The sequence below is a fragment of the Octopus bimaculoides genome, chromosome 14, assembly GCF_046866305.1.
Source record: "Octopus bimaculoides isolate indiv1 chromosome 14, ASM4686630v1, whole genome shotgun sequence".
NCBI lineage: Eukaryota > Metazoa > Mollusca > Cephalopoda > Octopoda > Octopodidae > Octopus > Octopus bimaculoides.
Genome location: NC_142941.1, coordinates 4,463,978 through 4,491,607, shown reverse-complemented (window position 1 = coordinate 4,491,607; position 27,630 = coordinate 4,463,978). Strand labels below are relative to the sequence as shown.

The following is a 27,630-nucleotide window of genomic DNA, read 5'->3' as shown; positions in this document are numbered from 1 at the left end:
TTCGTTGTTTTTGTTCTTTATTTTTGTCATTGTTGTTTTTGTTGCCTGCTCCCATTCTAGAAGCTGTTTGCGAAGGCTGAACCCTCTTGGGCCGGGGCCTCTGTGGCCAACTTGACTCTACCTGAAAAAACAAAAGAAAAAAAAACAAATAGTTACATATACAGGAGTAACAACTGTAGGGAAGTGGCTGTGTGGTAAATAGCTTGCTTTCCAACCACATGGTTCCAGGTTCAGTCCCACTGCATGGCACATTGGGCAAGTGTCTTCTACTATAGCCTCGGGCCAACCAAAGCCTTGTGAGTGGATTTGGTAGACGGAAACTGAAAGAAGCCTGTCATATGTATGTGTTTGCCCCCCCCCCCCCCCCATCGCTTGACAACCGATGGTGGTGTCTTTATGTCCCCGTAACTTAGCGATTCGGCAAAAGAGACCGATGGAATAAGTACTAGGCTTACAAAGAACAAGTCCTGGGGTCGTTTTGTTTGACTAAAGGCAGTGCTCCAGCATGGCCGCAGTCAAATGACTGAAACAAGTAAAAGAGTAAAGAGCAAATAACAATAATAAGTATTGTTATATTTTGGGATGGTCATGTCTTTTTTTTGTTTGTTTTGTTTTTCCTTAACAACAATAGGCCTTTCTCTCAACTGCTGTATTTGTTCAATTGCTCTTGTCGCTGGTGTCAGTGCAAACCTTTCATCCAGAGATTAAATATCCTTGATGATTTCCTCAACTGCAAAGAGTCTCAGCCTTGCTTGTGTTACAAGACCCAAGTGCTAGGTTCATCACTAAAATTCTTTTTTTTTTTTTTTTGTTCTGTTTAAAAAAGTAAACAACAGCAATGGAGGGAACGAATGACTCATAAACACTTATAATTACAAAGCTACAATGTGACCAGTTGTCTATTTTTAGTCCACCAGGGATGACATTTTAAGCTGTTCCTCATACAGCAGGAACCTGGTGAGACAGTGTTAAAAATTCCTACCTCCAACTTGTTGATTTGGGTGACGTGTGTTGAATGAAGAAGAGTAATTTGAACCAGGATTTTTCAACCAGAGGTCACTTCCTGTTGCAAATTCCTTCTTGTTTTTATTTCTCAAGCCTGGGTCTCTCTAGCATTATTGGAAACTGCAGAGTAACCATTTGTAACGTCAGCAAGGAATGTAAACACATCTCTCTCTATATATATATATATGTCATCATCATCATTTAATGTCCACTTTCCATGCTGGCATGGGTTGGAAGGTTTGACTGATGACTGGCAAGCCAGAAGGCTGCATCAGACTCCAATCTGATCTGGCAAGATTTCTACATCTGGATGCCCTTCCTGATGCCAACCACTACAAGAATGTAGTAGGTACTTTTTACATGCTACCGGCATGGGAGCCAGTTGTGGGGGGGGGGGGGGGTACTGGCATCAACCACGTTCGGATGGTGCTTTTTACGTACCACTACCATGGGAGCCAGTCAAGGTCCTCACACGCCCACATGTACGTATCTGTCAGTGACATTTCTTTACAGAAGATGGCATTCAACTGGGATTCTTCTAGAATATATACAACACACAGGAGGGAGCCTCTGTGAATGGAATGGAACATTTTTGATTGTAAGATTGCTTGGTCAGAGATACATACTAGGTGCAGAGTGCTCCAGTATGGTCATGGCATTGTTGGGTAGGTGTTAAAAGCTGGATCTAGCCAGTTTGAATGCAAGATAGGTAGAAATTTGAGTTGCATATATTGCTGGCTTAAAATCTAAAGGGTTTGTTTACATCCCTGTAACATTAGCAGTTCAGTAAAAGGGACCAACCAAATAAATACCATGTTTACGAAAAAAAAAAAAAAATTCCTACTGCAGTCTATTCAACTAGAAATTCTTCAAGGTGGTGCCCCAGCATGGTCGCAGACTAATGACAGAAACAAGTAAATGATAAAGGATAATAAATCAACCTTGAATTTATTATCATTCCAAGTTGTCGGCTTCGGTTTCATAATGGGAATGCTTCAGACCTTGGGGTAAGCGAGTTACTTGCTATCGAACAATATCTGTAATCTTTGAACTCTCAATCACACCACTGCCACCACCTCTTTCGTCCCATCCCCCCCTCGTGATTTGCTATTTTGTTTCATTGTTGCTTTGGATATAATTAATCAACCTTTGATTCAGTAACTTTAATTAGTCAATGGTGATTGTTTGTTTCTGTCGTTTTAAGTATATCACAATCTGAAACAAGTTCAAACTACGTGAAGCGAGAACACTGTGAACCTGGTGAGATGACAGAAAATCATGGCTGAACTTAATTTACTTCATTCAGTGTGTTTTTGTTTTTGATTTTGTTTTGAACAGGAGGAGGAGGAGGAGGCATCATAGGTCTTTGAAGTCTGCATAGCACTGGCTACGATCTCGCTCAAATGTCTTTACATGTGCCACTGGCACAAGTGCCAGTAAGGTGACGCTGGGCACAGGTGCCGTCACGATTTCGCTTTCGCTTGCCCCAACAGGTCTTTGCAAGCTGAGTTTCGTGTCCAATGAAGGAGACGATGTTGGCATGGGTGCCAGTCGTATTTAGTTCGATTTCGATTTCACTTGCCTCAACAAAGAATTTAGTAAAATAACTTAGTTATCATTCAGCTAGTGTTAGGAACATAAATTGTGACTAAGGTTTGGTGGAAGATTTTAATTCAAAACTTATGAAAACAAGACAGTTGTACTCAGAGCCAGAGGCAGTTTCAGCCGGATTCGTAACGAAAGGGTTAAACAATGAAATTGCAGCAGTGAGCTGGCGGAACCATTGGTATGTTGGATAAAATGCCTAGCAGTATTTTTTCAAGCTTTTTATGTTCTGAGTTCAAATGTGGCTGGAGTCGACTTTGCCTTTTTGTCATTTCAGGGTCAATAAAATATGTACCAGTTGAACATCAGGGTGGATGTAATCAACCTATCTCCTCCCACAAATTTGCTGGCCTTGTGCTGAAAATTGGAAACCAGCATTAAATAATGTAATCCAAATGACTGGAATATCTTTGGTCATTGGTCTACTCAGCCTTGGTTGACCCAGGGCTAAACAACAACAACAGCATCTTTAATTAAGATCAGGTCTTTCGCCGTTGAAATTATTGGAAAAATTTCTGTGCTCTTGTCAGAATATTGAATTTGAGTGGACTGTTGTAGAATGTAGTAATGGTCGTGGGTGGGTTGGAGGTTTTTTTTTTATCGTATGTACTGGGGTGGAGAAAATGAGAAAGGTGTCCCCTGGAGGGAGAAAAGATGTCATCTCAACAATTTGTGGCCATGACATGTTCTGCTTTTTTTTTTTTTAAGTTTAGTTTTCCCAATGGAAACTGTGGCAACTCTGCTGTTGTTGTCGTTTTCATTAATAACATTATTAGGGAAATGCATGAACGTGACAAACTCTTGTATCATCTGCTTCTTCTCTCCCTCCCCCCTGCATCTCTTAAATATGGCTACCTTTGTGGTTAGTCAGGAAAGAAAGAAGGAAGGCAGTATTCTTACATTCCTGAGCTGGAAGTGCTGTTGTTGTTCTTGGTGGTGAAGGCATTGGCAGTGGTGGTGGTGGTAGTTGTGGTACCCATAGCAGTGGCAGTGACATGGTCTGGATGGGGGGTGGAGGTATGTTTGTTGGAAAGAAGAACAAGTGGGAAGTGTGTGAGGGTAAGGAAGAGATATTGATTAGGAGAGAGAGGGGGAGTAAGAGATTGAATGAGAGAGAGAGAGATTGTTTGGTTACATGAAAAAGGGGGGAACGTTGTGAGTGAAGGAAGAGGAGGAGGGGAGCAAATTGATTAGCAACGGTGGGAGGGGGAGAAGTGAAGGAGTGAACAAAGGAGAAGTTGGTTGATTGGAAAGTAAGAGGTGGGGAAGGAGAAGAGAGAGAAGTAGAATAGGAAGTGGGGAAGGGGGAGAGATGTTGCTTAATTGGAGGGGAAAAGGAGGACTGATTGGCAGAAAAGGTGAGTGTAAAGGATAGACAGACAGATAGATAGATAGGTAGGTAGCTAGAAAGATAGATAGATAGCAAGACAGACAAATAGATAGATAGACATATATACACATATGCATATATATATATGTGTGTGTGTGTACATAGAGATAAATAGTTAGGTATGTAGGTAGATAAGTAGATATATGCATATATACACACATGTATATAATATATATAGAGAGAGAGGGGGGAGTACATAGGTGAGTAGACAGAGAGAGTGAGATTGGAGGAAGGAGAGGAAGAAGAGATAATTTGGTTGAGGAAGAAAGAAGCAGGATGGAGAAGATGGTATTGGAAAATGTGGCAAAGGAATGGTTCGGGGTATGGAAGTGGGGCAGGGGACGGGGATTGGAGTAATTAAAATGTCTGAAAGTGTGAGAGTGTCAACCATGGAAGATAAAAATCTGGCAGAGTCTAAAGTGTGCAAGGAATGATTAATCTGAAGTGACTGCAAGACATAACTAACAGAGTAATAGTTGCTGTTATTGTTGTTGTACCCAGACAAAACTAATGCCACGGTGGTGGAAATTCCTGGACAAAACCCATAGCATGTTGGTTGAAATTGCCAGACATAACTAATGGAATATGGATGAATGTTCTCAGTGAAATTAATGACATAGAAATTACAGTTCCCAGACAAAACTAATGTCATAACTGTAAGAGTTCTCAGACATAACTAATACCATTTTGGTAACATTCCCTATAAAAAAATGTTTTGGCATAATAGTAGCAATAACCAGATATATCTAATGGAATGGTCATGGCAGTTACCAGACAAAACTAATGTATTAATCACAAGGCAAAACTAATGTCATGATGGTACTAAATTCAGACAGAACTATTTTACATATTGGTAAGAAATCCCAGACAAATCTGATGCCACAGTGAAATTGCCTACCAGACAAAACTAATGTTATAGTGGTAGCAATTACCAGACAAAACTAATGCAATAGTGGTGACAATTACCAGACAAGACTAATGTTATAATGGTTGCATGTACCAGGCTAAACTAATGTTATAGTGGTAACAAGCTACTCCAGACTGATGATGAGCAATGACTCTGAGACTAGGCTCTGGATGCTGGCTTTGCTGGGTGGAGGTGCTTATCTCCCCTGTTTGAGGACATACGGACCCAGATTTTCACCACTTACTTCTCCATACTCTCTAAACATGCTTCTTTGGCAATGTCCTACCACTTATATTATGGTGTTTGAACCTCAACGGTATGCCCTAGAACTTGCCATCATCTATATTTCTCTCTCTGTTCTTATATGACCATCCCATTTATATTCTGATCTGCGTCCCTTGTCAGTATGCCCGTGGTGAAAATCTGGGTATATGGATGGGGGGGAGTCTAACGGATAGCCATGATACAGAGAAACGGCCGTGGCTGTGTGCTAAGAAGATTTGCCTCACAACCACATGTTTCCAAATTCGGTCCCACTGCATGGCACCTTGGGCGAGTGCCTCCTACTGTCATCATCATCGTTTAACGTCCGCCTTCCATGCTAGCATGGGTTGGACGATTTGACTGAGGACTGGCGAAACCAGATGGCTACACCAGGCTCCAATCTGATTTGGCAGAGTTTCTACAGCTGGATGCCCTTCCTAATGCTAACCACTCAGAGTGTAGTGGGTGCTTTTATGTGCCACCAGCACGAGGGCCAGTCAGGCGGTACTGGCAACGGCCATATATATTATGTGTGTGTGTATGTATATGTATATATATATATATATATATGTATATGTATATATATATATATATATATGTATATGTATATATATATATATATATATATGTATATATATATACATATAAAGATGTGCATAGACGCGTATGTGTGGAAGAACTAAAAATGTTCATTTTGAAACTGATCTGCCAATCCTATTATGATCCTCCCTCACCGTGTATTTCAGTGAAAATAAGGCTGTGAAATAATCCAGTGTGTTCTAGAATTTTTAAAGCTAGCAGGATATGATCGGCATCTATGGTGGTGGTCGTGGTGGGGGTGGGGGAGATGTTTGGCTGGGTTTTTTTCTAATTTAAGGGTGATTGATGTCATTTCTACTTTATGATGGATGGATATACAAACAGTGTGAGAGGAAGCTAAACGTTCTATATTAGTTGACATATATACATATATATATATATATATATAAGTATATATATATATATATATATATATATATATATATATATATATATATATATTTGTGTGTGTAATATATTATATATGTATATATTGTGTGTGTGTGTGTGTGTGTTTTATGTGCATATATGCATGAATGTGGTGATTCTATTGAGTTTTATGCAAATGTGTGAAGATAGATGGTGTGTTTAGGTATCAAGCAGCATAGCATTTGAATATATATATGTGTACACATACACATATATATCATCATCATCATCATCGTTTAATGTTCGCTTTCGATGGTGGCATGGGATGGGCAGTTTGACCGGAGATGGCCAGCCAGAAGATTGTACCAGACACCTGTGTCAGTTCACGCATGAGTTTTACAGCTGGATGCTCTGCCTCACACCCACCACTCTATAATGTGGAGTGGATTCTTCTTATGCGGCACCAGCACTGGCAGAGTCACCAAGTAACTTGCAAGACAAAGATCCTTTGAAGGGAGGGGCATTGGAGGAGGAGGAGGAGGTCATCTTGTGTTGGATGATGAAAAGGTTATAGTGAGACAGAGAGACAGAAACAGGTGTCTTGCTGTTGAGGAGGTTCAAGGTTACCTGGTCGGAGGGAGAGAGAGAAAGAGAGTGAGACAGAGACAGACAGAGAAAGAGAGAGAGAGAGGGAGAGGAAATACAAAATTATGCAGGATGGCCACAATGATCCACCAGTACTGATCGTAGGTCTGCTTAATCAGAGTTAACCTGGGGTTAAACAACAACAACAACTTGCATAACAAGACTAAAGTGAAGTATTGAGACGGTGGGGGAGGGGAATGATCCTGTGTGTAGACACCTGTAGATTACTAAATCCTCGCTAAACTGACTGTTAATCCTGCCACTACTTAAAGAGCTCATTCACACACCACGACCCATAAGCTATTTATCTCCATGTACATTTCTGCCACACCACAACTTATGTGTGTGTGTATGAGAGAGAGGGGGGGGGTGATTGGGAAGGGGAAGAGAGAGTAGTAGAGAGGGAGAGATAGAGGTACAGCTGAGGGCCATCTTCTATCATCATCGTCGTCGTCATCATTCAACACTCATTTTTCCATGCTGGCATGGGTTGGTCAGTTTGACCGGAGTTAGGAAGCAGGAGAGTTGGACCAGGTTCTACAGTCTGTCTTGGCATGGTTTCTGCAGCCGAATGCCAAGCACTTTACGGAGTGTACTGGGTGCTTTTTTACATGCACCAGCAACAGTACTTCTTATGTGGCACCAGCCCCAATGCTTTTTATGTGGCACCTGCCCCAGTGCCTTTTACGTGGCACCAGCTTTAAAATCAAGTGAAGGCCAAGTCAACTAGAACAGTGATTCTCAACCCTTTTCGTCCAATGGACCGCTTTGATTTCTATTTTATGTATGTTGACCCTCAGCCAATTCTCTGTTAAAAAAAAAGAAAACATTATTGTATTTTTATAATTAAATATTATTAAGAATTGTATTAAAAAATTGTTAAAACATTTTGTGTATAGGTGCAGCAGTGGCTGTGTGGTAAGTAGCTTGCTTACCAACCAAATGGTTCTGGGTTCAGTCCCACTGCATGGCACCTTGCGCAAGTATCTTCTCCTATAGCCTCGGACCGACCAAAGCCTTGTGAATGGGTTTGGTAGACGGAAACTGAAAGAAGCACGTCATATATATGTGTGTCTGTGTCTGTGTTTGACCCCCCAACATTGCTTGATAACCGATGCTGGTGTGTTTACGTCACCATAACTTAGCGGTTCGACAAAACAGACTGTTTTTCCATGTAGGACCTGTTTTTTCCATGTAGGACCTGTTTTTCCATGTAGGACCTGCCCAGTTGTCACCTGGGTCTCCCTAGAATGGGAGAATTGTTTTGCTATATTCCTCTGCAAAATCGTTGCGATTTTCTCTGCTTAATGCCAATAACAAAAAGGGGTCGTATGGTGGACAAGGAGGTTAACGACCGAGTCCAGATCTTCAAACAAAGCGTTCAATAAGGGGAAGGAAAAAGCAACAGGGTTTCAAAACAGCTGAAATCTCTTAGGAAAGGAAAAAAGGATAGTCGTTTTTTTCTTTTTTTCTTTTTGTATTTCTGTGATCCCTGCAACGGAAATTGCGATTCTGAGGTTAACTAAACAAAACAATTTTTTTTTTTTCAACAATTCTAACTTTTTGCATTTTTGTCTCTCCCACCACACATTTCCGTAACCGTTTCCTTGCTCCAAGAGATCTGAGACAGCAGATCCAAAACTCCACCAAAAATCCCTCATATAAATATAGATATAATAAAGAGATTAAATGAGTGTGCGCCAGCATGGATATTAGGGCGATGGATCAACCCTCCCCCAGTTACGTTAACAGGTTAGATCGAAGCGAAAGCAAGGAACCTAACCACAACGAAGTAGTTCGTTTTCTTTCACCTGTCCTAAATTTGCCTGATATTGCTAGTCCACATTTTGGGATTTATCAGCAGATAAATTGACTTACCATATTTTTATAAAACTATATTCTAAATAATCGATATATAAAATATTAAATTTCTTTTTTTAATAAAAATGCTTTTATTTATTATTTATTTTTAAAAATACTGTTCACATTATTTTCTTTTCAACATCGATGCAAGTGTCATTTTGGTACCTCTTGAGGCAAATAGAGAAATCCTTATTTGTGAACACATATTTCGAATAACAATAATAATAATAATAACAACAATAATAATAATAATAATAATAATCATGATTATTTCTAATAAATATTTGCGTGTAGTCGGTTGCTTATCGTTAAAAGTTGCATTAGGGGGCGGAAGAAAAGTATAAGTGGAGGAGGGGGGGCACCGGTGTAAAAGTCCCGGGGAAAATATATCCGACATTTCGGGGCTAAAAGAAAAAAAAAATATAAACTGGCGAGTAGCCTTGAGACACGGGTCGAAGTGAATCGATGGAGGAGGCAAGAAATTAGTGAAATACACCAACGTCAGGTATAAAGTGCTAATTATTTTCGTCTGTTATCCACTGACATTATATTTAAGCGCCAGTGCCTGTGAAATTGTTCGTTGTTCTCGTGCATCCTTTAAATAATCCCTGTGAAATAACGCTTGTACCATGCTAGAAATTCACATAGCCACACAGGCAGACATACATTTAATTCTACATCTATCCTGGCCGTATGTCTGTCTATTGATTTCTCAATGCGTCTCCTTTTTCGTTGAGGTTTCTTCTACTTTGCTATCCACCTATCTGTCCGTCTGCATCCATGAATCTCTCTCTCTCTCTGTACATATATGCTGTTACACAATATACGTTTATTAAGTTCATATACCTAGACACACAGACAAATTAGCACCTGAGGATTTCCCAAATACACACACACACACATAAATGTGCGACACGTACATAGAAGTGTGTATATGTGTGTTTTATCGTATATATATGTGTATATATTAACGTGTTATATATGCACATCCACATATATGTATGCAAACGCATTTTGTATTGTAAAATTAATAGATCAATATGTCCCACAATATTTCTTTTATGCAGTTTTTTTTAATTAAAAACAAACGAGATGAGATTATGTGAGGTTCATCCATATCTGAACAGTATTAGTGACGTAATTTAAATGAAGAATATCCATGCAACCGGCAGTCGAGTCTTATTTATTATTAAACAATATTAAAAGCTTATGCATATAAAAATATACACCTTACATTTTGTATTATGCAAATAATTATTCATACATGATCGTAAAAACTATTGAATTTTATACAGACAGAAACGTTATATGCATGTGCATTTATATATATATATGTGGATGTGTGTATGTATGTATTTGCGTGTCCGTGTGTAAACATTTGAAGGTAGTGCCCCAGCATGGCCATACTGGAAGGCTTCAAATCAAGGAATAGAAATACACGTCAATCAGCATCTATTTATATATATTTATATACTAATAATTTATGCATAATTTATACACTAACTGTTACAGATCTTTCCTTAATTAAGTGCTAAAATTAATTAAACACAAGAGAATTTCTTTGATGCAAAAAAAAAAAAACTTTTTAGTTAATTCTCCCCAACTCGTTCCGAATTATCTCCCTTGCCAATGACCTGTTTCTCCAACCGCACTCCCCCTTCTTTTCCTTTCCCCCCACCACTACCACCCCCTTGTAATAAGGTCTTCGTTCTCTTTCCTCTCCCCCCACCCTTCCCATGACAACTCACAGAACTACCACATCACTCTCTATCTCTCACTATCTATTTATCTCCAAGCTGTTCTCATCCATCCACACTTTTTTCTCTCTCCTCCCCTTCCCCCCAATGCTTTTTTACTGCTGCCTTCGTCCTACACTTTCTCGTGTTTGTGTGTGTGTGTGTGTCTGGTACAAGATGATCTCCAGAGAGAGATAGGATGAGGGCGAGGTTAATCATTCTAGTTGTATATAAATATATTTGTATTTAATATCATACACATATAAGTATACATATACATATATATATATATATATATATATGTATATATGTATATATATACACATACATACATACGTACGTACATATGTACATATATACCTACCTACACATGCACACACAATTGTATGTATAATTTTCATATACATATGCATATAAACATATATGTATATACATATATATACACACAAAAGTATGTACACAAAAGTATGTATACATATTTATGCTTATATGTGTATATATATATATATATACACACACATACATACATACATGTGTGTGTATGTATGTTCATCTCCAGTTTAGATTTTGCTGTGCTGATTTTCTTTTCAAGGGTTGGACTATATGTACCCAACGGCAGTATTCGGCCACCCGCCCACCCTTATTCTACATCAATCCTGTGTAGCAACATCTTGATGATGGGTTTGTCTTTTCAAGGGGTGGTATTGGCTGGGTTTCCTCTGGGAGTGTTAAGTAAAACAGAAATATTAAAGGAAATATTGGTGTGGAAGAATATGGTGGTGGTGGTGGGGCATTTGTAGAAAGGAAGGGATTTGTTGCAAAGATAGGAATCACATTAGGGAAAACAGTGGGGTGGGTTAAGGGATGTTTGTGTACACACTCATACACATGTGGTTGGTGCCACATAGCAGCCAAGTACACTCTGTAATGTGGTTGGCATTAGGAAGGGCATCCCGCTATAGAAATCTTGCCAAAACAGACAATGGAACCCGGGTATGGTTGCCAGTTCCTGTCAAACCATCCGATCCATTCTAGCATGGAAGACAGATATTGAATGATGATGATGATGTATGTGTGTATGAGAGAGACATATATATATATGTGAATATTTGACACCCTTTCTGCTCGAAACACATGTCCACAACTGTCCCCTCATCTCTAGATAATAAGCTTTTCCTTATCCCTAACCACATGTCATCTTTAGAGGATTCTCAATCCTTGGTCTTATCTCCCATTTGTGTATGAAACTCTCTCATTTCCCATTCATTAATTATGATACATCCTCTAGAGATGGGAGGATTTCCATAAATTATGAATTTATGTCAAGTGGTGTATAATATACTTGTATTTGTCTATGTTGTCTAAATTGAAGTCACTGGTCAGTTTGAGTTTTTTCTTGTAACTCATGTTCATTTAATCATCATTATCGTTTATCGTCTGCCTTCTGTGCTGGCATGGGTGGGATGGTTTGGCAGAAACTGGCCAGGCAGAAGACTGCACCAGACTTTTATGTCTGTTTCACATGGTTTTTACAGCGGGATGCCCTTTCTAACACCAACCACTCAGCAGAGTGGACTTAGTGCTTTTTACGTGGCACAAGCACAGGCGAGGTCAGTTTTGGCAAGGTTTTTACAGCTGGATGCCCTAACCCTAACCCAACCACTTTACAGTGTGGGCTGTATGCTTTTTAAGTGGCACCTGCACTGACAGGGTGACCAAGTACTTGCAAGACAAAAAGAAACTCTTTTGCATGGGTGGGGGGCATTGGAGGAAATGATTTTGTGTTGGATGATGATAGGTTATAGTGAGACAGAGAGACAGAAACTGGTGTCTTGCTGCAGAGGAGGTTACCTGGCCAGAGAGAGAGAGAGAGAGATCAGGAATGAGTTCAGAAACAGGTGTGCTGCTGCAAAGGAAATGCATGGTGACCCAACCTGAGGGAAGAGCAGGAAAGAGATGGTGGCAAAGTGTCGGGCATACTCACAAGGGATAGGGATCAGAATATAAATGGGGGATGGTCAAATAAAAGAAGAGAGAGATATAGATGGTGGCAAGTGCCAGGGCATACTCTTGAGGTTCAAAGGTCATAATATAGGTGGCAGGACATTACCAAAGAGCGTGATTATAGAGTGGAGAGTGAAGTGCACGAGTGGTGAAAAACCTGGGTATATAGAGTGGGGGAGGAGCTATCAGACTGCAATGATACAGAGAAACAGAGCCCCATGAAGACAGGATTGGGGAGTGAGAGATAAGTATAGTGCATGAAGGAGGAAATGTGAGGAAGAGAAAAGATGTAGTTTGGCTTGTTGGGGGGGGGGGGGAGAAGTTTTCTTGTTACATGTGGGTGGAACACAGCGCTTCTTTGACATAGTGGTTAGGATGTTGTACTCATGACTGCCAGATCATAGGTTTCATTCCCAGACTGGGCATCGTGTTGTGTTCTTGAGCAAGACACTTCATTTCCACCTTGCTGTAGTGCTGTGTGAGGACTGGCATGACAAAGAATAGACCCAACATTTCCTCTGCTTGTCTTGAGAAGACGAATCATGAAGCAAAGTGAAAACAGTCGTGGCAGATACTGGTGTCACAGAAATGGCACCTATGCCGGTGGCACGTAAAAGGACTCATTACACTCTTGGAGTGGCTAGTGTTAGGAAAGGCATCCAGCTGTAGAAACCATGCCAGATCAGACTGGAATCTGATGTAGCCCCTCATCTGTCCAGCCCATGCCAGCATGGACAACGGATGTTTAATGATGATGATGATGAAATGCATATACATATAAATGTGTGTGTATATATTGAGCAAATTTCACGTTGTTCTTTGTAAGTTTTGCTAAAAGCACTGACGAGGTGCATCAAGAAGATTGTGTGATTTGACCAAATGATTGTGCAATTCTGTCAGCTGATTTACTGAAACATGTGTATGTTTAATAAAGCCTAAAATTAACAAATAGGTTTCTCTATTTTTTTTATTGTATGGGATGAAGTAGAGAAAAACTGAGCTCAAAAGGCTGAACCTCACAAGTTACTGTTACAACTGGCAACAACATGAAGAAAACCCGCTCTCTCTGACAAAAAAAATGTTTGGCAGAAAGAGCATTAACAAGGGGAACATTGATGGCTGAGATACTTATGCTGTTTTTGTTTTCTCAGTGCTCCTCCCATGGTGCTTTCACTGCTTATGTCTTCCAGCTCCATCTCTACAGTCCCTGTTCCCCTGCCAAACCCCTGCTGGCCAGCCTTGTCACGCTGGGTTGCCCTGAGAACTATGTTAAAGGTACATGCGTCTGTGGAGTACTCGGCCACTTGCATGTTAATTTCACAAGCAGGCTGTCCCATTGATCGGATCAGCTGAACTCTCATTATCGTAACTGATGGAGTACCTCTTCTCAAAGCTCTGCCTCTATCAGAACACCCTCTCAGTTCTCCATCTTTGACCCCCCCCCCTCCATGACATTCCCTACATACGCACCTCTCTATTTCTCCATCACTCTTTCTCTTTCCAGATACCAAACCCATCTGTGTCTCCCCCTCTCCCCTACATGTTCATACCCTTATCATGTGGGGTGGCTCCAGTTTCCCCTACATAGCCAATCCTGTCACCTTTATCCCTCTGTCTCTTTCTTTCTCCCTAATTCCTTTCCCACCCCTTCTCCTCTCCTCCCTCCCTCCTGTAGTTTCTATTCTTTTACTCCCTCCACTACCACCCTCTCACAGCTATCAATCTCCTCCTCTCTTCACACTTCACCCCCTCACATCAGCACACACACACACACACACACGCTCTCCCTTCCTCTCTCTAGTACTCTCCTCTTGAGGCCCTCAGTCTTACAAGGCTCAGGGCCACCTCACTGGTGCTGGTGCCACAAGAAAAACACATCCAGCACACTCTGTGAGCTGGTTGACATTAAGAAGGGCATCCAGCCATAGAAACCTATGCCAGTACAGACATGGGAAGAAGATATTGTCCTCTGAATCATCACACCCTGTCAGGTTGTCCAACCCAAGCTAACCTGAGCCACTCCCGCCTCTTCATTTGGCATTCAATTATGATGATGATGATGATGATGATATAAAGGAATATGTGTATGTATATGTATATATGTGTGTGTGTGTATGCGCATTTGTATACATATATACATGTAAGCTTTTATATATAGATGTGTGTGTGTATACAAAGATATGTATGTACACATATATATACACTGGTGTATATGAGTGTTGGATAGGAAGTGGTGTTGAAAGCCTTTTATATTGTGTTTATTCCAACATCACACCACCGCCGCCGCCACCACCTCTTCCCCCCCCCAGCCCGCCTACTTCAGTGCAACCATGGCGACCACCCCTCCACTTCAGTCATTACCACCACTTCCACCACTCCAACCACCTCCTTCATATCACTCCATCATCATCATCATCATGGCTACCAGTCTGAAGGCCACCCCACTCCCACCCCCATGAAACCACCCTTACCCCCTCTCCCTCACTTGCCATATCTTCCATCATTACTAACTTTCCCATCTCCCCTCCCCCCACACACTCGTGTGTGTGTGTACACATATCTGTGTGTGTATATATATATATATATATATATATATATTCTGTATATATACACACACACATACAAACAGCCATACATGTACAAATAGAAAGATATACATCTACACACACATACATACTAGAATCACCACTACTGCTACTACGACCATTGCTACCTTCTCTTCACAGCACATCTCCCACTACCGTTACCTCCTCCCCTTGCCACAGCTGCTTACATGACACGCCCTCCCCCACCCTGTTACCTCAACCAGATTTTTTTTCTCCACCCCACCCTGTATCGCCTGCCACCTTCTTTTTCTCCTTCCGCCACCCCTGTACCTATGGCCAACATCACCACCGCCACCACCACCGGTTCTCCATGCTACCAGCATACACACCCTAACCACCCACCACCTTCGTTTCACTTCCCCCCTTCCCCACTGTTGTATACTAAGACCACCATCGCCACCGCCTCCTTGACTAACTGTGTTGTTTTGTTTAAATCCTGTGAGAGGAGATGGTGGGGGACGTGTGTATGGTTGAGTGAGTGGGTATACACTTTGGGGTGGGAGGGGAGATATAGGCCCGTCCGGGTGGGGGAGGGGGAACATGAGCGTATGTGTGTGTGTGTATATATATATATACACACACCACACACTAGTATATATTAGTGTGTGGTGGTGATGGTGTAGGGAGATGATGTATGTGTGTATGGTGTTAGCGGTGTGTGGTGTGTGTGTGTAGTTGTGATGATGATGATGTATGTGTGTGGGTGTATATAGTAGAAGTGTGTATGTGTGAATAGAGGTCTTTGTAGTTAGTCTGGGTGAATAGCTGGCAGCCGGTGGGGGGGGGATTATTGCGATGGTGGCACTGGTGGTGATGTTCTGGAAAATATTACAGTTGTTGTTGTTAGGGTGGTGGTGGTGGTGGGGATGTATTAGCAGGACGAAGGTATTGGTGGTGGTAGTTGAAGTGGTGTGCTTTGAAAGATTTGTTGTAGGTAGTTTGTGTTGGTAGTAATGGTTGTAGTAGTGGCAAGTGTAGATAGTGGTTGTGATGATGTATGTAGAAGTACTGGTAGTAGTAGTGGTGGAAGTAGATGAAGTGATGTACTGGAGAATGGCAGTAATGCTAATGATGGTAGTGGTGGTGGTAGTAGTCATGGTTAATGGTGGCAGTGGTCATAATGGTTGCAATTGTGGTGTAAGACTGATGGTGGTGGTGGTGGTGGTGGTAGTAAAAGCAGTTAGCAGTTGTGATGATGTATATGGAAGGAAAGAAGGTGTATTTCAATAGTGTGACCATCCCATCGTTTATATTCAGGACTAAACTAATGTTGTCCACTGTATGGAGGGAATTTGGTTGCTATTTTTAGATGTTGCACTGGCCACATAGAAACTCCCTTTATTGGTTCGTGTTGTAGTTGGTCGGTGGTGTTACTCTTAATAGGAAGGTGGGATCTCTTCAGTTTGGCTCACAGATTTTTTAATTATTTTTTTTTAAACTTGACAGTTCAAAACTTTGTATACTGGTGTAATTTCTCATGCCGAACACAGTTAACTTTCAACATTTTTGACAAAATTTCGTATTTTAGAAGTTATTTTGTGTTAAAGTTGCCATATTTGGGTATTTTAACCAATCAACGATGTGCCTTCAGTTGAAGAAACCTACTGCTGTTTGCAAAAGTATTCAAAGAGCAACAACTTCCAGATCATCTCTACTAAATGTAAAGAACTCACCGAATAATCCACACATGGTCAAAAAATACATTTAGTAGAGATGATCCAGAAGTTGTTGCTCTCTGATTACTTTTGCAAACAGCATTAGGTTTCTTCAACTGAATGCACGTCGTCGATTGGTTAAAATTACTCAAAAATGACAACTTTAACACAAAATAACTTCTAAAATACAAAAGGCAATCTGTCCAATACTTAAAAATTCTACCAAATTCTTACTTGAAACACATCTGATACTCACTGGTTGTAATCTATATGGTTTTTGCTCAATGTCTGTTTCTCCATGCTAGCATGGATTAAATGGGAGGACATTGATGGCTGAATGCTTTTTCTGTCACCAACCTTTACATGTTTTTCAAGTAAGAGACTTTTTTTTATTGCAGAGGAATTTGAAAGCTTAGAGCTAGCAGACAATTCTTCTGTTGCCCAATCACAAATGATGACATAGCTTTTTATAGCTTAAATATAAACAATAGCATCACTGCCAGTTGGCATGACTCAGCATAAGTTGTAAACATACAGGCTTACACACACGTATGTATGAAAGTACATATGTATATATGAGATCTTATCAAAAATATCAGGACTGTTGCTACAGTAACGGAGCTAAAGTACACAAAGAGAAGCCGCCTGGCACAGCTTGACTTTGAACTCTAACGTTCTTGCTTTCTTTCTTTGTTCATAGCAGTGGTTGAAAGTAAAGTGTGTCAAATGTGGTTGTCTCAAAAAGAAGATCAGGTTTTCAGCTGCTCATGAACTTCTTGATTGTGTTGAGGAAGAGGAAACCTGTTTGCAAGCAGTTATAACAGGTGACGAATCCTGGGTCTATGGCTATGATCGTGAAACCAAAGCTCGGTCTTTGCAGTGAGAGACCCCAACAAGATTTCAAGACATTGAGGAGATCCAAGAGAATACGACAAGGCAGCTGCTTGCTATCCCCCCAAAACGAGTTCCAGGAATGCTTCCATCAATGAAAACGATGCTGGATCAAGTGTGTGACTTCGGAAGGGGATTGCTTTGAAGGAGATATTCAGAAACAGTACTTTGGAGTAAAGATTATTTGCCAACATAACATGGCAGTCCTGGTTTAGGACAAATGTTGCTGATAGATAGATAGATAGATAAATAGATAGATAGATAGATAGACAGACAGACAGGCAGACAGACAGATGAAGCGATTACCCTACATGTGGCATATGGCCTGTAGAGACCCTTACTGCTAGAAAAGGGGACAGTGAATGATGATGATGATGATGGTGAATGTTAGCTCAGATTGATCAAATACACAGTAAGAAGTGTTACCTTGATTAGACCAGTTTCTTATCCAGGAGAAATCTATCCCTCCTCAATTTAAAACCAGAGAACAGGCCAATGAAGGGATTTCTATATGATCATCTGATCTGCTAGAAATAACAACTAAATCTACCTCTAATCGCATCTTACTATGTCAAAGATGGTACAAATTTGATAACGTAGTGGTAGACATAGCCATAAAAAGGGGTTGATGGCCTGACTGATGATACCATCCGGGGATCAGTATTATCAACCCAGGGTTAAACAAGACAGCCATGAATCTTGAGCCAAGTACTGGTCATTTAAGTTGGTGGTGAAGGAAGGGGTGGCTGCTGGTGATGAGGGTTGAAGTGGTGGTCATAGCAATGATGGCCAAAGGAGGTGAGAAAATGGTGGTGGTGGTGGTTAAAGTGGTAGTCACAGAAGTGGTGGAGCTGGCAGTTCTCATGGTTGAAGTGGTGCTGGCAATAGGGCTGGTGTGTAGGTGTGGTAGTGCTTGTGGCGGCGGTGGCGTTAGTGGTGGTGGTTCAATTGATGATGAGGAAGTGTCCATCCATTAATTGTAGAAGATGAGGTGACTGAGAGTGGCAGATGGTCAAACTGACAGTAAAGAGAGAGAGAGAGGGAGAAGTGGACAATCAATTGCAGTGGGGGTGGGGATGGAGTATCATGGGCGGTGGCCACAGCAGTTTGTGTTTTGCCACCATTGCAGCAATGACCATGGTCAAGATGACCAGATGACCAAGACACTTCCTTCCTTCCTTCCAGTTCAGACCACCTAGCTGTAAGTACCACAGGGTGTCATGTAACTGGAACCATTTCCTCCTACACCTTGCTGCTTCAGTCAGTTTCCTCTGAGGTGGGGGCCTTTCTGATGCCCCCCCCACCGAGAGGGATTCTTGCATTATTTGGCAACAGACTCCCACCCACCCAACCTCCGGTCCTGTCAAGTCACATTTTCTTAATAAGGCCAGGATATGCTCAAACAGGAAGAATCAACCAAACTTTTGTCCTTAAATTATTTCAGTCATTAATTAGACTGTGGCCATGCTGGGGCACCAGTTTTAAGCTTTTAATCAGCACTTACTTTTAAGTCAATTATTCATTCTGTCGATTTCTTTTGCTGCGCTGCTATGTTACATGGGATGTAAACAAACCAACACTGAATGTAAAGTAGTGATGGGAGATGCACAAATGAAAAGACACACGCACACACACACAAACAGGGGCTTCCACACAGTTTCTATGTACCAAATTCACTCCCAAATCATTGATTGGCCTGGAGCCGTAAGTAGAAGACGCTTACCCAATGGTTTCACGTGGTGTTCCGATTTAACTTGGTAGGGAATCTAAGAGCTCAGTGGTTAGGGGTAATCGGCTCACAATTGTGAGGTCATGAGTTCGATTCTGGGCGGCGCATTGTGTCTTTGAGCAAGACACTTTATTTCACGTTGCTCCAGTTCACTCATCTGTAGAAATGAGTAGGACCTGTAACTCAAGAGGCCAGCCTTGTCACGGTGAATCTCCGTGAGAACCACATTAAGGGTACGTGTGTCTGTGGAGTACTCAGCCACTTGCACGTTAATTTCACGAGCAGGTTGTTCTATTGATCAAATCAACTGGAATACTCGTCGTCGTTAGCGACGGAGAACAGGGCCTGTGGGGAAGTATAGTGGTTTAACCGTGGTGGTTGAGGAGATGGCGGTGGGTATACCAGTTTAATGTGGTGTCGATGGTGGAGGTATTATATAGTTTAGTGCGGGGTGTATGAACTGGTTTAATACGATTGTGGCGGCGGCGGTGGTGGTGGTGGTGGTGGTGTGAAGTGGTTTACCATGGCAGCCACGGCGGTGGCTGCGGCTGTTGAACGTGTTTAAGAATGGGGGTTTGTGGTTTAGCGTAGGAGGGCAGCGAGGTTCAGTACGATGATAGTGGTAGTTGTGGGTGGGCAGGGGGAGGGGGAATGGTTTAGGGTTGTGCGCGTATGTGTGTGTATTAGTTAGTCACCTCAGCCTTGCCTCTTCGAAGTGGAAGGAGCTGAGAGAAGAAACCGGCTGCTCTTACCAGCTGCTGCTATGTCCGGAATGTTGTTGTCCTGGCCTGTAAGATAACCACCACACCCACTGGGTATGTCGCCAACTGACAGAGTGCACACAGACAGACATGGGTTGGAGATTGACGCAAGCGTATTTTGTACACACACACACATATATATATATATATATATATATATATATATATATATATATATATATATATATATATATGGTGGTGCTCCAGCATGATCGCAGCCGCATGGCTGAAATGAATAAAAGAGTACAAGAATATATATACACACGCACACACATGATATACAGAGATAAATGTGCCAGGATGTTTAATTACGGGTGGGACAAGTGAAACGATGTCTTAAGGGTGGCTAGCTTATTACTAATTTATATATCATTTCTAATAATCAGATACACATACGTACACATGTACACACACATCTCTCTCTCTCTCTCTCTCTCTCTATCTATATATATATATATATATATATATATGAAATAGGGATCGCTCAGTCGGAATTTGAGAGGCTGAGGGGTCCGATTCTCTGCAGCAGCTTGCTGACCGCTTTTATTCTCAGGCGTGGCTGTATCGTAAGAATCTCGCTTCCCAACGACACGGCTCTGGGTTCAATCGATTGCGTGGTACCTTGGGCCAGCGTCCTCTACTAATAATCTCAGACTGACCAAAGCCTTCTAAGTGGATTTGGGAGACGGAAACCGAAAGAAGCTTGTTTGTCCCCCCACCATTGCTTCTCAGCCGGTGTTGCTGTGCTTACGTACCCATAACTTAGCAGCCGACCGATAGAATAAGTGCGAGGCTTTAAAAAAAAATATGGGCTAAATATTCTTCAAGCTGTGCCCCAGTATGGCCGCAGTTTAAAGCAAAAAAATATATACATAAGCGCGTATATTAGATTATTCTTCAAATGTGTGTATATTTCTCGTATGCTGCCAGTAGTTATGAAGTCCGTCACAAACAGAAAAATATAGTGAACAGCACAACCATTTGTTAGATAGATAGATAGATAAATAAAATGTATGTATACATTCTGTTTAAAGCCTGTATGGGCCGTGGAAAGGTCAGTAGGTTATGTGAGCAATGCTGCATAAATCCATGCTGGGGTCAAATGTCACGTGTACTTTGTTTAAGCTCGTACTTACATGCGTCTACACACACGCTCACACACATTTATATATATATATATATATATATATATATATATATATATATATATATATATATATATATATATATATATATATATATATATATATATGGTAATAGCTAAGTCAATCCATGGATCCAAGTGTAGGAATAATTTATGCAGCTAGTACAGATGACCAAAGGTGGACAATATACAGTAAAACGAGTTTATTAACATCGCACGTTACTTCGTCCCATATCGAAATTAAAGGAATTTCGATAAACAGACGGTCACCATACAACTCATGGTTTAGCGACTAAATTTACAAATATGCGAATAAATTTTTTTTTAATGTACCACTTCCATTCCTTATCTATCTATCTATTTATCTATCTATCTATCTATCTATCTGTCTGTCTGTCTATCTGTCGTCTGCCTTTTTGTCTGTCGTCTGTTTTTCTATCTCTCTCTCTCTCTCTCTCTCTCTCTATATATATATATATATATATATATATATAATGTTTTATTAGGCATACAATTTTAAATGGCTGCGCGTAGACCATAGTCTTGTTAGAAATAGCAGTCGTATCTACATCGAATCCCATTCTACTGTCTTAATAAAAGAAAGACATATTGGACAATGTAGTTCTTATATACACACGAGACAGGTATTATAATACCTTCGATGACAGGCCGACCCAATCAGAGTATGTCGGGGAAGAAATAAGATATTTATTCCCCGACATACTGTAAACCACACATCTCTGCTTGATGTTTACAGCTGTTTTTCATCTCCAATTTTGCTTCTGTAACTCATTCACTGGTTTTATTTTTAACTTTCGTAGTTTTAATTTATTATATTGTTTCACGGTAAAGTTTTTTTTATTAAAAATCTACGTAAATAAATTTCATATCTCCCACCAACAACTCTCTCTGTCTCTCCCTCCCTGTCTCTGTCTTTCTCTTTCTCTCTCTCTCTCTCTTTCTTTCTTTTACAACTTACTGTATAGAAATTCTTATTTCAAGCCGCCGCTAACATCGAAGTTATTTTACTTACAATGTTTGTTTGTAATTTTTTTAGTTGTCTCCCTTACCTGTTTTAACCAGAATACATCGTTAATAATTTTCCTTCTCGTTTGCTTTTAGTTTAAATTAATTAGAATTTTGGTATAAGTATAGTTTGGTGCCTCCTGACTATGTTTCCTCCCGACTTTCTGAAAAAGCATATCTTTTGCGAAATTTCACACGAATACATCTTCGAAGTTCGTAAAATTCTGAGAAAAGAATTCCTGCCTTCATTTCCACAATTCCCGTAACGGTTGAAAGAATTATTATTATCGTTTTTTCCACGTGTAACCTTTCCTTTTTCGAAGCGCTCCCCCTTTGGGAGTTCTACTTATTTATTTATCTATTTATTTATTATATCTTTCTCCGTTTTCTTCCTCTGTTTAGACGAACTTTCCTACCTTTTCGGACAAAACCTTTTGTAACCTTCGTCCTGTCTTTGTCCTTATATGTTTTTAATTGATATTAGCCCTTGTGGCCAATAAAAAGAACGAATTATTATTATTATTATTATTATTATTATTATTATTATTATTATTATTATTATTATTATAAGACGATGAGATGGCAGAATTGTTAGCCTTGCCAGAGAAGATGCTTAGTGACATTTCATCCGTTTTTATGAAGAAATTCCATCTGGGTCAACTTAGCCTTTCATCCTTTCAGGGTTGATGAAATCTGTACCAGTAGAGTACTGGGGGTCAAAAATCATTGCCAGTGGCATTTGAACTCAGAACATCGAGTTTGGAGAAATACGACATAGCGTTTCTCCCTGGACAGTTATGGCTCTGCCGGCTCACTGCCTTAATCTTATCTCTAAATTAAAATCAATCATTATTTTAGTTATCATCATCGTTAATAATGTTATCATTTTCTCCTTTCAGGATATTGGATCAACTTGTATACACTCCGAGAGAATCCATTGCTGACCATCCAGTGCAACAAAAGAACAAGACCTGCTGTCTGTTTATATATTTCCCATGACGGTTCCTGATCCTCTACGGGAAATGGGATAAACTCCAATTATTATTTTGTGCTGATATTACATTCCACTGATTACATTGTGCTAGCATCCAGAAATGACCCTCCCCAACTAATACATATATATACACTAATATATATGCTATGATTTTTATGTTATGTACAGAAATATCTGGTTCTCATCTGTGAACTATATACAGAAATATAAGAATATATACGCTACCATTTTAGTGGGGATATTTGACAAGGGTCTATAACTAGCATGCTTTAATAAAGGAGAAAAAACATTTTGACCCCTGCTATTTCACAAGATAACACTTTTTGCCATTCCAAAATAAAACTGACCCCTTTCGTATAATTTGATCACTCCTTCTCTCCTGTATAATCACTCTGTTAAGAGTTGTTGCCTAACAAGCAGACCTATGATCAAAAGTACTCCAGCCATGACCATCCTGTCTTTTTAGGGGATGTCTAGGACCACATTTTTTAATGCTTCCTTTCCTTATTTAAGACAGTAGGCTGTGGTTTAAGGGATAACTGGCTGTTACTTTTCGCAAGTCAAGTGATTACTTACAGACTTTTGTTAAGGGCATAAAGATGATTGTATATGTAAGGAATAGTTTAGGGGTTAGCTACTCTGTGGAACCCCTATTTTGTGTGTTCCCTAAATGGACTAATCTCCATATCTTTTAATCCTGCATTAACCCTACCGCTTACCCATCTTTTAGTTGGCCCCTTCCCTCACCATGGTCTGCAGTCAGTGCCCTTTCTCTGTGTTTATGTTTGGGCTGACTGCAATTGATCAGCCCCTAATTAAACCTCATCCACAAAATTGTTCAAGAGTTGGTCTTCATGAAAGTATACTGCTCCTGTCTACTTGAATAACTGTCATTCGCGTCTGTCACCCCAGTATATAACTGGTATGGTTTATACATAGTTCCTTCTCCGTAGACCATAGACAGTTATAAGGTCTGTCTAGGCTGTGATTAAACTGAAACTGTGAATGTTTCTAGTCTAATACTCCTCTATTTCGAGTCATAGTGTAGTAAATATATAACTCTATACAATTATATATATATATATTATAACCATATACAGTCACATGTAGTTGTTGATGAAATATAGTCACTCTATGTATGTTAAGATGTCTATTTAATTACGTTATATTTTGGTAACTTTATATGTAAGTCCCTCACCAGACTCATAGTCATCGTCACATCATCATTATCATCAGTGTTATCAATATCGTCATCAAGATCATTGTCAGCATACGTTCGTAGCAATTACGCCTCAGACTCATAAACAGAACACTCAGCATGTATGCAAACCAAGAGGTTCAATTCTCACCCGTTGTCGGAAGCAATCACTCCTATGGCTTTGGTCCATTCACAACCCCGAGCCCATCAACACCACCCTTGTCCACCCCATACACCTACGTCAGCTACCGGCAGTCGTACATCGACAAGAAACCCTACAAATGTAATGTCTGCCGTAAGCGGTTTACCCTCCGTGCATATCTGAAGAAACACGAATTGGCTCCCGAATTAGGGAAGCATTTCATCTGTGTCTTCTGCTGTAAAGCGTTCCCAGAAAGGGACAAACTAAAGATCCATGAAAGGACACACACAGGAGAACGCCCGTTTGCATGTGATATCTGCCCTATGGCTTTTGCTCGTAAAGACAAGCTAAAAAACCATGCCAGAACTCATTCAGGAGAAAAACCATTTGTCTGCCATATTTGCCCAAAAGCTTTTTCTCGAAATGACAAACTGAAAATCCATCAACGAACCCATTCTGGGGAGAAGCCATTTTGTTGTCAGATTTGTACGAAAGCTTTCTCTCGGAAAGACCACCTAAACAAGCATGAACGCACTCATACCAACCATTACAGTTGCTCTCAAACTATTCATCCTCACGACAAAACCAATATGACTTCGGTACTCTCGAATGCAAAGTGTGGCAATCTTTTAAAAAAGGAATTTCTCCATGGAGACAGACATGACATTTCACACCATTTGACCCCGGTTTCTGCTGACGAACTATGTAAAACGATTCCAATTAGTGGTTTGAACACTCCTGTTTTAATGAATGCTGCAGGTGTCAGCGCAGCACAACATCATTCTTATCAAGCTGCATCAGTGTCTTCGTCTTCTCACCAACCAGCATCAGCCACTTCAACATCCAAGACGACGACTCTTCTAAAACAGCCGGTTCTCTCAACCCTGAACCTCGACAACATTGCATCATCCCTGTGTTCCCATCAGAAAAGTGTCTCACAGCCACAGAGGTCCACAACCACCACGGCTTCTATAGCTTCAGCTGCACACCAACAGCCTCCACAACAACAACAGCAACAGCAACAGCAGCAGATGCCCTCACAAGCTCACTACGACTGGAAACGGAACACTTCCCCAGCGTCTTCGTGGACATGGAATGGCTGCCCCAGTACCTTGACCATTCCCTCCTACACAGTTGGTCAGAGAAAAGGTGACAATCAAGGATCCTCTGACAATAACATCCAATCATTGATGTGAAAACAATAAAGAGAACAGCTACACTTTCACACACACACACACGTTTTGTTCACAAGACTCGATTATCTTTCAGTCACATTACAACCACTCTAAAATGCATGCATCCAACAGTCTGGTCAGGGGATGCTGCAAGCTGGACCCCCCACCCCCACCCATGTATTTATGCCTATTCATCTCCAGCAAGAAATTTTCTCCATAACAAAATGCAGTGAATGGCTATCTTAGGGGGTTCAAATAGTCCCCCAGGCGTATTTGAACTGGTAACCAGTTCTTATTACAACTAATAGTTTCACCACAATCTATTCTAATCCACCTTTCTACTTTATTATGACCAAACCATAAAAATGGTTTAGAACGATTTACCTGATGAAGAGATCAGGGTGAAACTATTAGTTGTAATGTGACTAGAGAATAATCCAGCAACTGAATAAAAACATTATACATTTCTCTCTTGAGTTCTCTTTTGAGTTCTCAGTTCTCATTGTTAAAATTATTTTGCCCTCGCCCCCCTTTTATATATATATTTGTTTTGGTAAGTGACTTGATCTGAGATTGTGCATTAAAAAATGAAATAATTACATCATAAAAGAGTCATTTTAGCAATTAAATAAAATACACCAAAAGAAACTGGTATTTTTTTTTTCTTTTATTTGTTTTGGTCATTTTGACTGTGGCCATGCTGGAGCACCGCCTTTAGTCATGCAAATCAACCCCAGGACTTATTCTTTGTAAGCCTAGTACTTATTCTGTCGTTCTCTTTGCTGAACCGCTAAGTTACAGGTATGTAAATACACCAGTATCAATTGTCAAGTGATGGTGGGGGGACAAACATACACACACATATATATATATGCGACGGGCTTCTTTGAGTTTCCATCTACCAGATCCACTCCCAAGGCTATAGTACAAGACCAAGGTGTCACGCAGGAGGTCAACTTTGCTTTTCAATCTTTCGGGGTCAATAAATTAAGTACCAGTGAAACACTGGGATCAGTGTAATCAGCTAGTGCCCTCCGTAACAATATCAAGCCTTATGCCTGTAGTAGAAAGAATTATTATTATTATTATCATTAGTAAGCTGGTAGATTTGTTGGCACATTCAACAGAATGCTTGGTGGCATTTCTTCCTCTTTACATTCTGGAATCAAATTCTGCCAAAGTAGACTTTGCCTTTCATCCTTTTAGGTGCCAATGAATTAAGTACCAGTTGATCACTGGGGTTGTTATAATTAGTTTACCCTCTTCCTTAAAATTGCTGGCCTTACACCAAAATTTTGAAATCATCATCATCATCATCATCATTATTATTATTATTATTATTATTATTATTGAAGGTGGTGAGCTGGTAGTATTGTTAGCACACCGGACGAAATGCTTAGCAGTATTTCGTCTGCCGCTATGTTCTGAGTTCAAATACCACCAAGGTTGACTTTGCCTTTCATCCTTTCAGGGTCGATTAAATTAGTACCAGTTACGCACTGGGGTCGATGTAATCCAGCTACCCAATATTACACCTCGTGATGTCTCCTGTTACATATCAGTCACACCTCCAGCTCTCCCATGTTACATGTCAGTAACACATCAGTCGTACTCCCATAGAGGTCGATGGATTTTTTAAACATTGAATAGTTACGAGGGCCCCATAGATTGGAATAGAAAGGAAAAGCGTCCATAGGTAAAAATTGGTCGAGAAACACTGCATTAGGTTGTTAGTCCCCTGAGGGAGAACACAAGAATCTTACCTGTGTTGTCGATATTTACATCTTCCGTTTTAGCATAGTCCAGGGGGCGTGAAGAGGATGAATGGTCTGTCTCTGTCTACAAAGGAGATAATAGGGCAAGAGACTGTAAGCTAATGGCAGTTCAATCAAGGTTGTCAATATGGTGGGAGGGATGGGGAGGTGGAGTCATTGGCCAGCAA

At 40.5% G+C, this 27,630-nt stretch overlaps 1 protein-coding gene across 1 annotated transcript; it reads left to right on the top strand.

Annotated features, from left to right (window-relative positions):
- Nucleotides 1-9,019: 9,019 nt before the first annotated feature.
- LOC128249412 (uncharacterized) lies at nucleotides 9,020-26,336 on the top strand. The gene is made up of 2 exons (XM_052972974.2): nucleotides 9,020-9,132; nucleotides 23,079-26,336. The coding sequence occupies exon 2, from the start codon at nucleotides 24,492-24,494 to the stop codon at nucleotides 25,707-25,709; it is 1,218 nt and encodes a 405-aa protein (XP_052828934.2). The 5' UTR covers nucleotides 9,020-9,132; nucleotides 23,079-24,491; the 3' UTR covers nucleotides 25,710-26,336.
- Nucleotides 26,337-27,630: the final 1,294 nt, after the last annotated feature.

Bases quoted from the DNA above. Each gene is read 5' to 3' on its own strand.
- LOC128249412 (XM_052972974.2), top strand. From the start codon at position 24,492: ATGTATGCAAACCAAGAGGTTCAATTCTCACCCGTTGTCGGAAGCAAT.